Source organism: Urocitellus parryii, chromosome 3 (genome assembly GCF_045843805.1).
Source record: "Urocitellus parryii isolate mUroPar1 chromosome 3, mUroPar1.hap1, whole genome shotgun sequence".
In the NCBI taxonomy this organism is placed as follows: Eukaryota; Metazoa; Chordata; class Mammalia; order Rodentia; family Sciuridae; genus Urocitellus; species Urocitellus parryii.
In genome coordinates, this window is record NC_135533.1 from 211,314,630 (window position 1) to 211,327,640 (window position 13,011).

General features: G+C 50.4%; 1 protein-coding gene across 4 annotated transcripts in view; it reads right to left on the reverse strand.

Moving 5' to 3' along the window:
* Positions 1-6,833: 6,833 nt before the first annotated feature.
* The window catches only part of Pde4a (phosphodiesterase 4A), a 35,097-nt gene continuing 28,919 nt past the window's right edge, over positions 6,834-13,011 (reverse strand). For 2 of the 4 annotated variants that reach the window (XM_077796387.1, XM_077796388.1), the window contains 6 exons: positions 12,773-12,937; positions 12,350-12,449; positions 12,002-12,156; positions 11,670-11,792; positions 11,106-11,288; positions 6,834-9,982 (listed from right to left, as the gene is read on the reverse strand). In XM_077796387.1, coding sequence (XP_077652513.1) covers positions 9,323-9,982; positions 11,106-11,288; positions 11,670-11,792; positions 12,002-12,156; positions 12,350-12,449; positions 12,773-12,937 — 1,386 coding nt within the window. In that variant the 3' untranslated portion in view covers positions 6,834-9,322. The remainder of the gene's footprint in view (positions 9,983-11,105; positions 11,289-11,669; positions 11,793-12,001; positions 12,157-12,349; positions 12,450-12,772; positions 12,938-13,011) is intronic. The other 2 variants (XM_077796385.1, XM_077796386.1) reach the window with 2 other exon arrangements.

Below are 13,011 nucleotides of genomic sequence, written 5' to 3' on the forward strand. Positions count from 1 at the left end.
TGCCAAAAAAGATCTACCTTGAAGCAAATTTCAAGTATACAATATTGTTAACTATATTATTGTCCATGAGATCTCCAGAACCGGCTTGTTCTTTGTCCCCCTTGATTGTCCCCCATCTCTCCATTTCCCCATATTCCACTGTCAATCTATCTTGTTATTATCCACACATATTTGGTAAGAAGCAGCAATATTTTTGGTTGCTTTTTTGCAGTGCTAAGGATGGAGCCCAGGGCGTTGTGCATGCTAGGCAAGTGCTCCACCATTGAGCTACATCCCCAGCCCTGAACTTGGTCACAATGGTGGTAGAAATAAATGTGTGGCACTAAGTAGAACTGACCAAGTGTTCCAGATATTTCTGCAAGGGTGTGGATTTTGCCAGCTGTGTGGAAGAGTAGCTATTCAGCCTGTTAGGATTTCAGTTCAACACAAGGGAGGCCCCCCCCCTACACTTTTTATTCATTTATTTATTTTTGGAACCAGGAATGGAACTCAAGGACACTTAGCTACTGAGCTACATCCCTAGCCCTTTTTATTTTTTATTTTGAGACAGGGTTTCACTAAATTGTTGAGGCTGGTTTTAAACTTGCAATTCTCCTGTGTCAGCCTCCTGAGTGGCTGGGATTTCAGGACTGAGCCACCACACCTGGCCACAACGAAGCCCTATTATCAGATCTCTTGGGACTTTTGGGAACAAAGTCATACCTCTTCCAGGTGACAGCCCTGCACATATTCAGCTACTCAATAAGTACCTGCTGATGATGTCAGGAACTGTGCGAAGCACCTGATAAATATATTTAAAGCAGCTGTAGATCTTTCTTATGGTTTCTATTTCGGAAGAAACAGTTAAAGTTCCTTAAATGATTTCTCGTGGGACATGGGATATAAGTTCCTTTATCAGTTAGTTTCACTCCCCCTCCAACTGTAAGGAGTGAGCTTCCCCTTTCCCGACCTTGGGGGGCAAGACAGGGGAGAACCAGAGGGGGCTTTGAGACTTGTTACATCAATGGGGACCACCGAAGCCCTCCCAGGGGTCTGCCTCCAATCGGATGGGAAGAAGGGGTTGCTCTCCGAAAAAAAGGGGGATGATGGACCCCTTTCGGGTGTGGGGAGAGCCATGACAGGCAGCCCTCAGCAAACCAGGGGATTAGGCCAAGTCCTGCTCAGGAACAATGCTGATCTCCAATGCTGTGGAGAACTGATGAAGAGGGAATGACTCCTGGGGTCCCCTCGGCAAGGAACAAGATAGGGGTATCCCCAATAAGATGGGATGATGCCCGGGTCTCCTGTAGGCAGGAAGAACAGTGCTGGGGCCAGTAACCAGGGCTGACAGCAGGATCCCCTCCCGAAGAGCGGATGACGTCAGGATTCCCCCTTTCCCCAAGGACACGGGAGCAACCCTGGGATCACTTTCAGGGTAAAGAGATGACACCAAGTGTTCCCCTCAGGCACGGGGACTGATGCCAGGGTTCTTTGCGGAAAGGAGGAGGACGCTGGGGTCCCTCTCAAGAAGGAAGTGATGCCAGGGTCAGTTCAACAGCCTCACCAACTCCGCGGCGTTTCTGCTCTTTTAGTCTTTGGGTTCTAAAGGCGAAGCGGTCGCTCCCTTATTGGCGTCTTCTCTGTTAATGACAACCATGCCAGCCAATCGAAGCGCGGGAGCAACCCTCTGGCTCCACTTCTCCGTGCTTCTCTGTTTTGCGCATGCGCTGCTTCCTTATCCTGCTGTAGCTCCCCAGCTTCACTCTGGGGGGCGCTCGAGGGCTGGCGCGCTCAAGCCTACCCCCTTCCCTGATTGTCAATGACCCGTTTTATTATAATAGTTACTACTTGATAGGGCTGTTTTAAAAGCGGAGTGATAATTTACACTAAAAACAAAAAGAGTCGGGCTGGGTGGAGCACGTCTGTAATCCCAGCGGCTCGGGAGTTCAAAGCCAGCCTCAGCAATAGCAAGGCGCTAAGCAACTCAGTGAGACCCTATCTCTAAATACAAAATAGGGCTGGGGATGTGGCACAAGTCGAGTGCCCTTGAGTTCAACCCCCAATAACAACAACAACTACAACAACAACAACCAAAAAAAAAAAAAAAAAAAAGCCTGCCTCAGCAATTTAGCAAGGTCCTGAGCAACTAGATTCTTCTGCTTGTATAGCTTGTGTAGGTATCTGCCATGGCATCTGGTGACACTGTTACTATTTTGATGGGCAAGTTCTTTTTCTGTGCACAGATTGTTTTGTTTGTGTGAGTTTTGTTTGATTTGGTACTGGGGATTGAATCAGGGGCGCTTAACCACTGAGCCACATCCCCAGCTCTCTTGATTTTTATTTTATGAGAGGATCTTACTAAATTGCTTAGGGTCTTGGTAAGATGCTGAGACTGGCTTTGAACTTGAGATCCTCCTTCCTCAGCCTCCTCTATGCATATATTCTTATTTTTATTTCTTCTTTTCTTTTTCTTCTTCTTTTTATTATTATTATTATTTTGCAGTTCCTACGCATGCACATATTTTAAAGTATGGTCATATAGTAAAGAATGTTTTGAAACCTGTTCTGGCAACATCTTGCATTTAAGTAAATATAGCCATCACAGTGGTGCATGCCTGTAATCCCAGTGGCTCCAGAGACTGAGACAGGAGGATGGCAAGTTCAAAGCCAGCTGAAGCAACAGTGAGGACCTAAGCAACTCAGTGAGACCCTGTCTCTAAATAAAATACAAAATAGGGCTGGGGAAGTGGCTCAGTGGTAGAGTGTCCCTGAATTCAATCCCTGGTACTATACCATATATAAATCATCTGTTTTAAAATATATTTTTAGTTGTAATTGGGCACAATGCCTTTATTTTATTATTATGTGGTGCTGAGGATCAAACCCAGCGCCTCACACGCGCTAGGCGAGTGCTCTACCGCTGAGCCACAACCTCAGCCCTCCAGCTCATCTTTTTAAATTTGTTTCTGTAGTTATATATGATTTTATTTTGTTTCAATTTTATGTGGTGCTAAGGATCGAACTCCTGTGCCTCACACATGCTAGGCAAGTGCTTTGCCACTGAGTTATAGCCCCAGTCCCAGCTCAGCTCATCTTTCTTAATGACTGCATATTGAGCCAACATACAGGTGAAGAATAATTTAATGACTCCCTAATGCTGGATATCTGGGTTCTTATTAATTATTATTTTATTCTGACCAATACTACAATGCAATGCCTTTTATTTTGGGCATTGGGCATTTTCACTTTTAAATATTCATCCAATTGTTTCATTAAGGATATTTAATAAACCTCCAAGCTTGAGTCAAAATGCATGCATTGTTGTCATGTTTTTGATAAATATTGTCAGATAGTGGGCTGTGGCTGTGGCTCAGTGGTAGAGTGCTGGCTTAGCATGTGCAAGCCACTGGGTTTGATCCTCAGCACCACATAAAAATAAATAAATAACATAAAGGTATTATGTCCAACTACAACTAAAAAAAAAAAAGTTTACAAAATGTTGTCAGATACCCCTAGAAAGCTGTGTGTGTCAGCTCTTTTTTTAAAAAAAAATATTTATTCTTAAAATTTTAGATGGACACAATATCTTTATTTTACATTTACCTGGTGCTGGGAATCAAACCCAGCGTCTCATACATGCTAGGCGAGCACTCTAGCACTGAGCCCCAGCCCCAGGCCCTGTGTGTCAGCTCTTACCAACACTAACAAGTGCCTGCCCCACAAATGGTCCATATTTGTATTATTTGCTAATAGATGAGGACACCTGAGAAAAATAGTGTTTTACTTTAATTTGTACTTCATTATGCTTTTTCTTTCTTTTTTTAAAAAAATACATTTTTGTTTTCTGAGTAACAATCTCCCTGTGTTTTCCAGGGTGGTCTCATCCTCCTGCCTCAGCTTCCCAGATGCTAGGACTATAGTTGTGCACCCCAGAACTCAGCTGTTTTTATGTTATTAAAGAGGGTGAAATCGGACCCATATCTCAAGGTTTTATGTACATAAAATAATAACATAAGTATCCGAGTTGAGCGGGGATCCCAGACACATACCAGCTACTTGGGAGGCTGAGACAAGAGTATACCTTGAGCCTGGGCACCAGAGTGAGATCCTGTCTCAATGAAATAAAATATCAACACTAACAACAAAAAACCCATAAAGCATTTGAGAATAAAAACAAGAATTTCACCCCATTCTCCTCACCCTCCCCAATAAAATCCATCTGTTAAATATTTGATTGATTGTCACTCCATTTTTAGTGACTTGCAGTTATTTCCCTCCCCTGCTATTATGATCATGACCCAGGCCTCAGTCTCCTCATTTGCAACGAGGCCAGTGATAGTACACATCTCAAAGGCAGACGGAGTGTCCATGAGATAATCTCCTTAAAGAGTTTACCACAGCCTGCTGCACACCCGTACGCCATCTACTTGGGAGGCTGAAGCAGAAGGGTCTCAAGTTTGAAGCGAGCCTGGGCAACTTTTTTTTTTTTTTTTGATAACAGGTGTTGAATCCAGTGGTGCGTAACCACTGAGTCACATTCCCAACCTTTTTAAATATTTATTTTATTTAGAGACAAGGTCTTGCTAAGTTGCTTAGGGCCTCACTAAGTTGCTGAGGCTGGCTTTGACTCATGATCCTCCTACTTCAGCCTCCAGGGCTGCTGGGATTACAGGTGTGCAGCACCAAGCCCAGCACCCAGGCTGGGCAGTTTCATGAGACTCTGGCTCAAAATATAATTTAAGGAAGCACTGGGGGTGGAACTTTGGGGTAGAGCACTTACCTAGCATGCCTGAGGCCCTGGGCTTCAGCCTCAGTCCTGGGTTGGGTGGGGAGTTTATCACAAGCCTGAGCCCCCTGGGAGAGGGGGTACCACTTACCCAAGACTCAAGTAATTTCAGAGAATGAACCATCTCCACTCCTTCCCTAGGTCCGTGGGTCCTATTTAGATTTCAAGGTCTCCTTGCTACTTTCTACTGACCTGGGTCACCTTTGCCTGAGGGAAGGTAACCCCCTTCTGGGGGGGGCAATTTTAAGGAGCCAGCAGATGATTAGCACCATTCTCACCCTTTGACCCACTTTCTCAACCTGTCACCATGTCTGGACACAAGAAGTGTTTGGAACATCACAACTGCCCTTTTTACACCTGGGTAAATTGAGGCAGAGAGCAAAAAAGTTCACCCAAGTCCACTCAACCATTCTCTGAAGGCTGGAATTGGTGGTGTCACTCCTGACCCCCAACCCAATGCCCTTTCCCCATATCTGCCTCCTTTTGAAACTCTCTAGGGACAATGTCTGTGCCTCCTCTTTGCTTCTTGCATAAGTTCAGATTCCCTGGAAACTTCTACCTAGTTTTCCAGTTTTGCTTCTCTCCCCTGGATCCAGGATGGCCCCCACTCCTCCGGGATTCTGCTGCCACAATCCTGCAGGCGAACTCTTTGTCCTTTATGTGAACTCCCTGGCTTAGTTCAAGAACTGCATGTCTAGCCAGTAGCCACTGGCCAAGTGTGACTACTTCATATAAAGGAAACATAAAATTCCTTCAGATGTAGGTACATTTCCAGTGCCCAACAGTCACATGTGACTAGTGGCTGAGTTGGATAACTCAGATATAGAACATTATCATCTGAGAAAAGTTTGATTGGACAGTCTCATTCCAGGGAACCCCTCCCCACAAGTCTGGGAGTGTGGTCTGCGTTTGTGTGTGTGCTAGAGATTTAACCCAGGGCTTAAGAATGCTAAGCACATGCTCTGTCACTGAGCTTCATCCCTAGCCCCTCTATTTTACAGTAGACCACTGAAGGATGGAAAGATCACCCCTATCGCTGGGACAAAAAGCTGAGTCTTGGTGGCTAGTGACAATTTAGGCAGGTCAAGCAGGTCAATCTTTCTATCTACATTTCCTTAGACCCAGGCATGATGCTCTCATTCTCAGAACATTCACCTTACACACATCTAGTGATTGATTGTATCTAAGCACTTAAGCACTATGCTGCATATGAGTATCTTGGTTTACTAAAGCCCAGAGGCAGGGCTGGGGTGGATCACTCAGATATAGAACTGAAAGACAAAAAAAAAAAAAAAAGATCCAGAGACAAATCAGTATAATAAACCACATCACAAACATTCTACCCTCCATATCTTTATCTATACCTGCAAATGTTGTTCATTAGTATGTAACCAACACCAGGACCCTTTTATTGATACTAGGGGTTTGTTAGCCTAATAAAAGTTGGAAAAATGACAACAATAAAAATTAAAGAAAAGAGAAAGTTGGAAAAATGAGATTTGAAGCCAGGTGTGGTGGCACATACTTGTAATCCCAGTGGCTAGGAGGCAGAGACAGGAGGATCATGAGTTCAAAAGCCAGTCTCAGCAACAGTGAGGCGCTAAGCAACTCGAGAGACCCTGTCTCTAAATAAAGTACAAAATAGGGCTGGGGATGGGGCTCATTGGTTGAGTGCCCCTGAGTTCGGTCCCCAGTACCTCCCCCGCCCCAAAATGAGCTCTGATGGGTGGAATTAATGGTACAGTTGCCCCCTGGTAACGTTAGGCAATTGTTTCCAGGACCCTGATGGACACCAAAATCTGCAGATACTCAAGACCCTTATGTAAAATCACACTCACAGTATTTGCACACAATCTGCACACGTCCTCCATAGACTTTGTCATCTGTCCATATCATCATCTGCACAGCAAAGGCTGTGTACATAGTTGTTATTCTACATTGTTTGGAGAACAATGCCATAAAAACAAAGTCTATGCATATTCAGTACAGATTTTTATTTCCCAGTACCGGAAGGACCCCAGTGGTGCTCTAACACGAGCTACCCAGTCATTTTTGAGACAGAATCTCACTCAGTTGCTCAGGCTGTTCTCGAACTTGTGATCCTTCTGCCTCAGCCTCCTGCATAGCTGAGATTACATCCATGTTTATTTTTGTGATGCTGGGGATGGAACCCAAGTCATTGCACGTGCTAAGCAAGTGCTTTACCACTGAGGTCCCCCACTTTTTTTTTTCACTGTGAAGGGAACCAACATTAAAATGGACAGAATGCTGGGACTTTCATAGGTATACATTCTTTCATACTTGTTCATCAAATTTATTAGCTCAGCAGAATCTGGCCTGAGATCTTTTCTTAGTAGCCAGTGGAGGGGTTGTCTCCTTAAGGTCCCCTTGGAATTTTAGGGATGACTGCTGGGTACCAGAAGAACCCAAGCACCGTGTCCTATTCGCTCTGAGTGAGAAAAGTGGGGCTTACCCAGGCCTGTTGACTTTTAATGACTTCGTGGTTGGTGGTGGCTGGGGTGTGGCTCACAGTAGAGTGCTTGCCTTGCATGCACCAAGACGGGGTTGAATCCCAGACCCAGGGCCAGGAAGACTTCTTAGTCTGAACTTGTGTTGTTTGGGGCCAACCTGAGTTCTATGCACAGTTCCACCAATTCACAATGTTCCACCTGCTCAGGGAGGGGTGGGAATAGGACTCACCATCTCCGCAAACCAAGGGAGGCATGTCAACAAAGATGGGGAATGAAGCCACATCAGCCAGGAACATTGATGAAAGTCTCAGTTTAATTGGTGACAAGATCGAATGATCGATCATCCATCAATGGGCTGACAGACTGATCATCAAAGGGGACAACACGCCAGCAGCTCACAGGGGCCCTACACCCACCCTGACTGGGTTGGGGGTCTCTTACCAGTCACCCCTGCTCCTGGGGAAGGGGCAGGGGGCAGGCTCTGCCCAGCCCTTGCCCCTATGATGACACAACTTCCCATAAAATTGCAGAGTGCACCCTTGCCTGGGACTATGGTACAGTATGTATAATACAGCAGGGTGGGGACTCCTCCCTCGGGAGCCCCTGCCCCACCTTCCTGACTGGGTCAGCCAGGGAAGGGCGAGTTTATTTTCCCTTTTTGCCTTTGTAGAATAATTTACAAACCAACCTTACAGTATATACAAAAAAAAAGAAAGTAAAGAAAGAAAAAAGGGGGGGGGGAGGGGAAGGCCCATTCTGGTCACCGGCTGGGACAAACTACTTTCACTACAAAAATGAACCCTGTTAAGCATTATGGAGCAGGGGGAAATGGGTGGACAGACAGATGGAAGGCTGGAGAAGTGGGGGCTACAGTACCGTGTGCTCAGAATTGGGGGGACAGGCAATGAATGAGATAGGCCCCTGCCCCATCTGGCTGCAAAACCAGATTGAAGAACACAGAGGGGGAGGGGTGGGGTCCTTCCTTTCCAACAGTCCCCCATGGCTTGGAAAAAAAATGGCCTTGCATCTGTCTGTCATATTGCTCAGGGATTAGATAGGGGAAGAGGCTTGGCAAGGTCGGGGGACAAAGGAGAAAATCCTTTGGTGCCAGGGTGGGAAGGGTTGCCCAGGATGGGGGATGTGGGTATACACCATTATTGCTTCCTCCTAGGGCAAAAGGTGAGGGGCTGGAGTCAGAGTGTGGAAGTGGAAGGGGGTCAGGAGGACGCTGAGGGGGTGGGCCTGGGATAGGGACTCTGGGCCTGGCCCCCACCCCACCCCCAGAGCAGGTAGGCGGGGAGCCACTGTGACCCTGTCTGCTATGGCCACAGGAATCATTAAGGCAGAAACAAGAGGAGAAGCAGCTGGAAGGAGGGTGTGTGTGTGTGCGTGTGTGCGTGTGCATGTGTGCGTGTGTCTTCAAGTCTCGGGCGGAGCTGGCGGTGTGGCAACACCACCCTACAGTCAGCAGCTGTGCTGACCCCTCTGTGTGTGGCTGGACTTGTGCAGAATGAGTGGAAGACTTGCGATGGGGCAGTGAGTGGCTCCCACGGCGACACCCCCACCCCTGGCCCTGTCCAGAATGGCTATTCCCCGCTGGGTTCTAGAGACCCTCCAAAACTCCAAAGAAAAGCCCAGGAGGGGCCCCGTGCCTGTGCTTGGGTCTAAGTGGAGAAGCCCAAGGGGCCGGAAGACTGAGCCTGGGACTGGGGTGGGGCAGGAGGCGGGCAGGGGCTTGAAGGCGAAGGGAGAAACCAGGAATGGGGGCGTCTACAGTTGCTGTGTTTCATCCTTTTTTTTTCTTCTTTTTTTTTGTTCTTTTTTCTAAAAATGTTACCATTAAAATTCAAAAAATAAAATCCCTTCTGGGACCTCAGCCCCTCGTTCCCCAGCCCCCATGTCCAAAAAAAGGCCCCATGGGTGGGGGCAGGGGGAAAGGGGAAAAAAAGAAAAGAGAAAACCCCCCGCTTTTCTGTTTTCTTTTTTCTCAGGAGGGCCAAGAGTCTTCGAGGCATCGGAGGAGGTGGTTGCAGGAAGATGGGGGTGAGAGCGGATAGGGAGGGCCACAGGGTCAGGGGGCTGGGGCTCAGGTACGGTCTCCACCTGACCCCCACCCACCCAGAGCCGGAAGGATGGGGGGGTCCTCCCCTGGTGTCCCGGTGCAGGCACAGCAGGGCCTCTTGGCAGCCTGATGGTCTCTTTGGGCCCCCACCTCGGCCGCCGGGGAGGGGAGGCCCGGGAGGCCCGGGGCCTCTTCTGGGGTCCTCAAGGCAGGCAGAAGGGGGCTTTTAAGAGACAGGGCAGAAGAGCTGCAGCAGCTTACAGCATCCACGGATTCTTCTTGGAACCCAGCTCCATCCTGAGTCACAGGTGCATCCCGCGCTGAGTCTGCGCCCTGCGTCAAACACGCTTCTACCACTGCCTCCGAGCGCGCCTCCTGTCCCTGGGCCGTGGATGACCCCTCAGCTGGGGATCCAGCCTGGGCCACAGACAATCCCTGCGTTTCCAATGCCTCCTCCTCCTCTTCCTCCTCCAGCGTCAGCTCAAACTGGAACTTATCCGGTGGGGCTGGATGGCCCAGCCCTGGGGGCTCCTCCTCAGGTGGTGGTGACGGGCTCTGTCGAATGGCACTGTAGTACCAGTCCCGGTTGTCCTCCAATGTGTCCAGGATCTCCTGGGCATCTGGGTGGACGAGGTCCGCCCACGTCTCCCATAATGGGTGCACAATGTAGTCAATGAAACCCACCTGGGGGAGGGAAGAGGTAGAAACAGGTGGCCCTTGCGGCAGATGGCACCATCGTGTGGTGAGAGCTAAGAAAATCAAAAACATTTGACCTAGCAATTTTGCTTCCTCAAACCCTTGCACAGGCCAGAAATGAAAACCACAGGAGATATAAACGGAAACTGGATATAAATGAGACACTTCCATATACACATCAATTGGGGGTTGAACCCAGGGGCGCTTACCCACTGAGACACATCCCTAGTCCTTTTTTGTATTTTATTTAGAGACAGGGTCTCCCTATCCCCCTGCCTCAGCCCTGAGCTATTGGGATTGTAGGCACGTGCCACCCTGCCTGGCTGGTATGTCTTTGAGAGATTAACAGATTGATTTTACTCCACCAGGCCCATGGGGCGAGGCCTGGAGGCATTTTTAGTTGTTATACGTGGAGGGTGGGGTGTGCTCTGGTAGAAACCAGGGATGCTACTAAATATCCCATGATGCCCAGGGCAGCCTCCACCACCAAGGATTGGGAGGCCCAGGTTGAAAAGGACAGAGACACCAGCTGGGGTTTCGCCAAAGAGAGCAAAGTGAGAAACGCTCCCGTCACAGGTTGGCCGCGAGCCTTCACCAGTCCGTGTCCTGTCTCCCTCCATGTTAAACTAAGCCGGCACACCACCAATCACCTCTAAACCCACTGAGACGGTACTGGTGGGGTTCCAGGGAAACTGAGGCAGAACCGGCATCAGGTCTGCATGCAAGAGCCAGGTAAGAAGCATGGCTGGGGCTGGGCTGGGGCTCAGCGGGAGCGCATCTGCCCGGCACGTGTGAGCACTGGGGTCGATTCTCAGCACCACATAAAAATAAATAAAGTTCCCTCAACAACTGAAAAAATAGTAACAAGAAAAGAAGGCAGATGGGGTTCTGGTGGATGCTGTCAATCGGCTGGCAATGCCTGAGAGCATGCGACTGCAGGGGCTCAAGTTGCCCTGCAGGGGGGCAGACATGGCTCATTTCCCATCAAGGGAGAAAAGGAAAAGGAGAAATACTCGACATCACGGCCTCCCTCCCGGATGTGAGAGCTTCAGGCCAAGAGCGGAGGGGGAGGCCTGGCCTGGCCCCTGTCCTCACTGCCCTCAGCACGCACCTGAGACTTCTCCACGGAGGCTGTGTGCTTGTCACACATGGGGCTGATCTCCATGCCCCGCTCGCGCTCGCGGTCACCCTGTTGGAAGAACTCGGCCATGATGCGGTCCGTCCACTGGCGGTAGAGCTCCAGTGGCTTGGTGGGGTTGCTGAGGTCTGCACAGTGCACCATATTGCGAAGGACCTGCATGGGGGAGGGGAGGGGGACCCATTAGAGCCCCTTCCCCATCTCAGTCTGGAGAGGGGCCCTGGTGCAGGCACAGGGAGAAAAGGTGGGGAGAAGAGGAAGAGAGGAAGCAGAGGGAAAGGTGTGGGAGGGATGGAGAGAGGTGGGGAAGGAGTGGGGAGAGGGGAGGAGGAGATGGTGCAGGAGAGAGATGCAGGTGATGAGGAGAGAGGGAAGGAGAGGCGGGGTTGGAAAAGAAAGATGGACAGAGAGAAAAAGAAACAGAGGACGGGTAGCACAGGAGAAGGGCGCTGAGGCTAAGGCAGGGGCAGCTACCCAGACCTAAAGGGCTGGGGGAGTAGAAGGGTCCAGTCTCCTTGTAAGGTGGTTGTGGGGCACCTGGATGCGGTCGGCGTAGTTGTCCAGCAGGAGAACCCCTGAGCTGGTCACTTTCTTAGTTTCCACCATGGTTTTTAGATCAGCCAGGAGCGTCATGTGCTTGGACATGTCTGTGGCCAGCACCTGTGGGGCAAGGGGGCGTCACAGGGGCCGCCAACGCCCACCAGCTGCCCACTGGACCCGCCCAGGCCTTGGCCGTTTTCCCTCTGCAGAACCCTAAGGCTCAGACCAGGTTTCAGGAGGTTCGTCTGAGACTCAGACCCCCTCCTCACCAGAGCCCACACCTCAAAGGCTTCCTTTCCCACTCTGTCCCCACACCCCGCCCCGCCCACCATGTCGATGACCATCTTGCGCAGGCTCTGCCGCTGGCGCTTGCTGAGGTTCTGGAAGATGTCACAGTTCTCCTCCTGTAGCAGCTTGAAGCCCACGGCCAGGTGGTGGTTCTCGAGCACCGACTCGTCATTGTACATGAGTGCCAGCTCCGAATCTGCAGCCAGGCCAAAGAGGTCAGCGAAGGGAACCATGGGTGCCACCCTGCCTTGTGCCCGATGGCCCTGGGTCAGCCCAGTGGGCACTGCCTCCAGAGTGCCAGCCCAGCGCCCCCATCTAGCCAGTTCCACTTCCATTTGGTCCCGTCCTGCTCCCAGCCCAGCTGTCTCCGCCCCAGGAGGGCCACTCACTGGTGTTGATGAGGAACTGGTTGGAGACCCCAGGGTGGTCGACATCATGGATGGCAGCTGCAAACAGGGCTGCGAGAATCTCCAGGTCAGTGAACACCGCCTGGGGGCAGGGAGATGGGGGCAGAGGGACCGAGATTAGAATGAAGGGGACGAGCGACAGGACAAGAAAGGGACCGGGGGTCAGAAGGAGATGGGAGTCAAGGAGGATGAGGGTCAGAGAGGAGGATGAGGGTCAGAGAGGAACAGAGTCAGAGAGAGACGGAGGTCAGGGGACAGAGTGGAAACGGTAACCAGGGCTGGGGCTCGAGCTCAGGTGGTAGGGTGCCTGCCTAGCGTGCACAAGGCCCTGGCACCACTAAGAAAGAAACGGAAAACCAGAGGGAAACAGGGACCTGGGAGACGGGGGAGGTGGCAGGTTCTCACATCCAGGGCAGGCGTGGCCAGCAGCACGTGGGTGGACTGCAGCACGTCAGCTGCATGCAGGCTGTTGTGGTAGGCCACGTCGGCGTGGTAGTGGTCCTCCAGAGTCAGCATGTAGGTCACCATTGTGTCCACGGGGATGTGGAATTTCTTCAGCAGGTCCCGCTCCTGGGGGCGGGCAGGGGCAGGGCGATGACCCCTGCCGGCCCGGAGCACCTTGTCTTGTGCCCCTCACAGCCCGG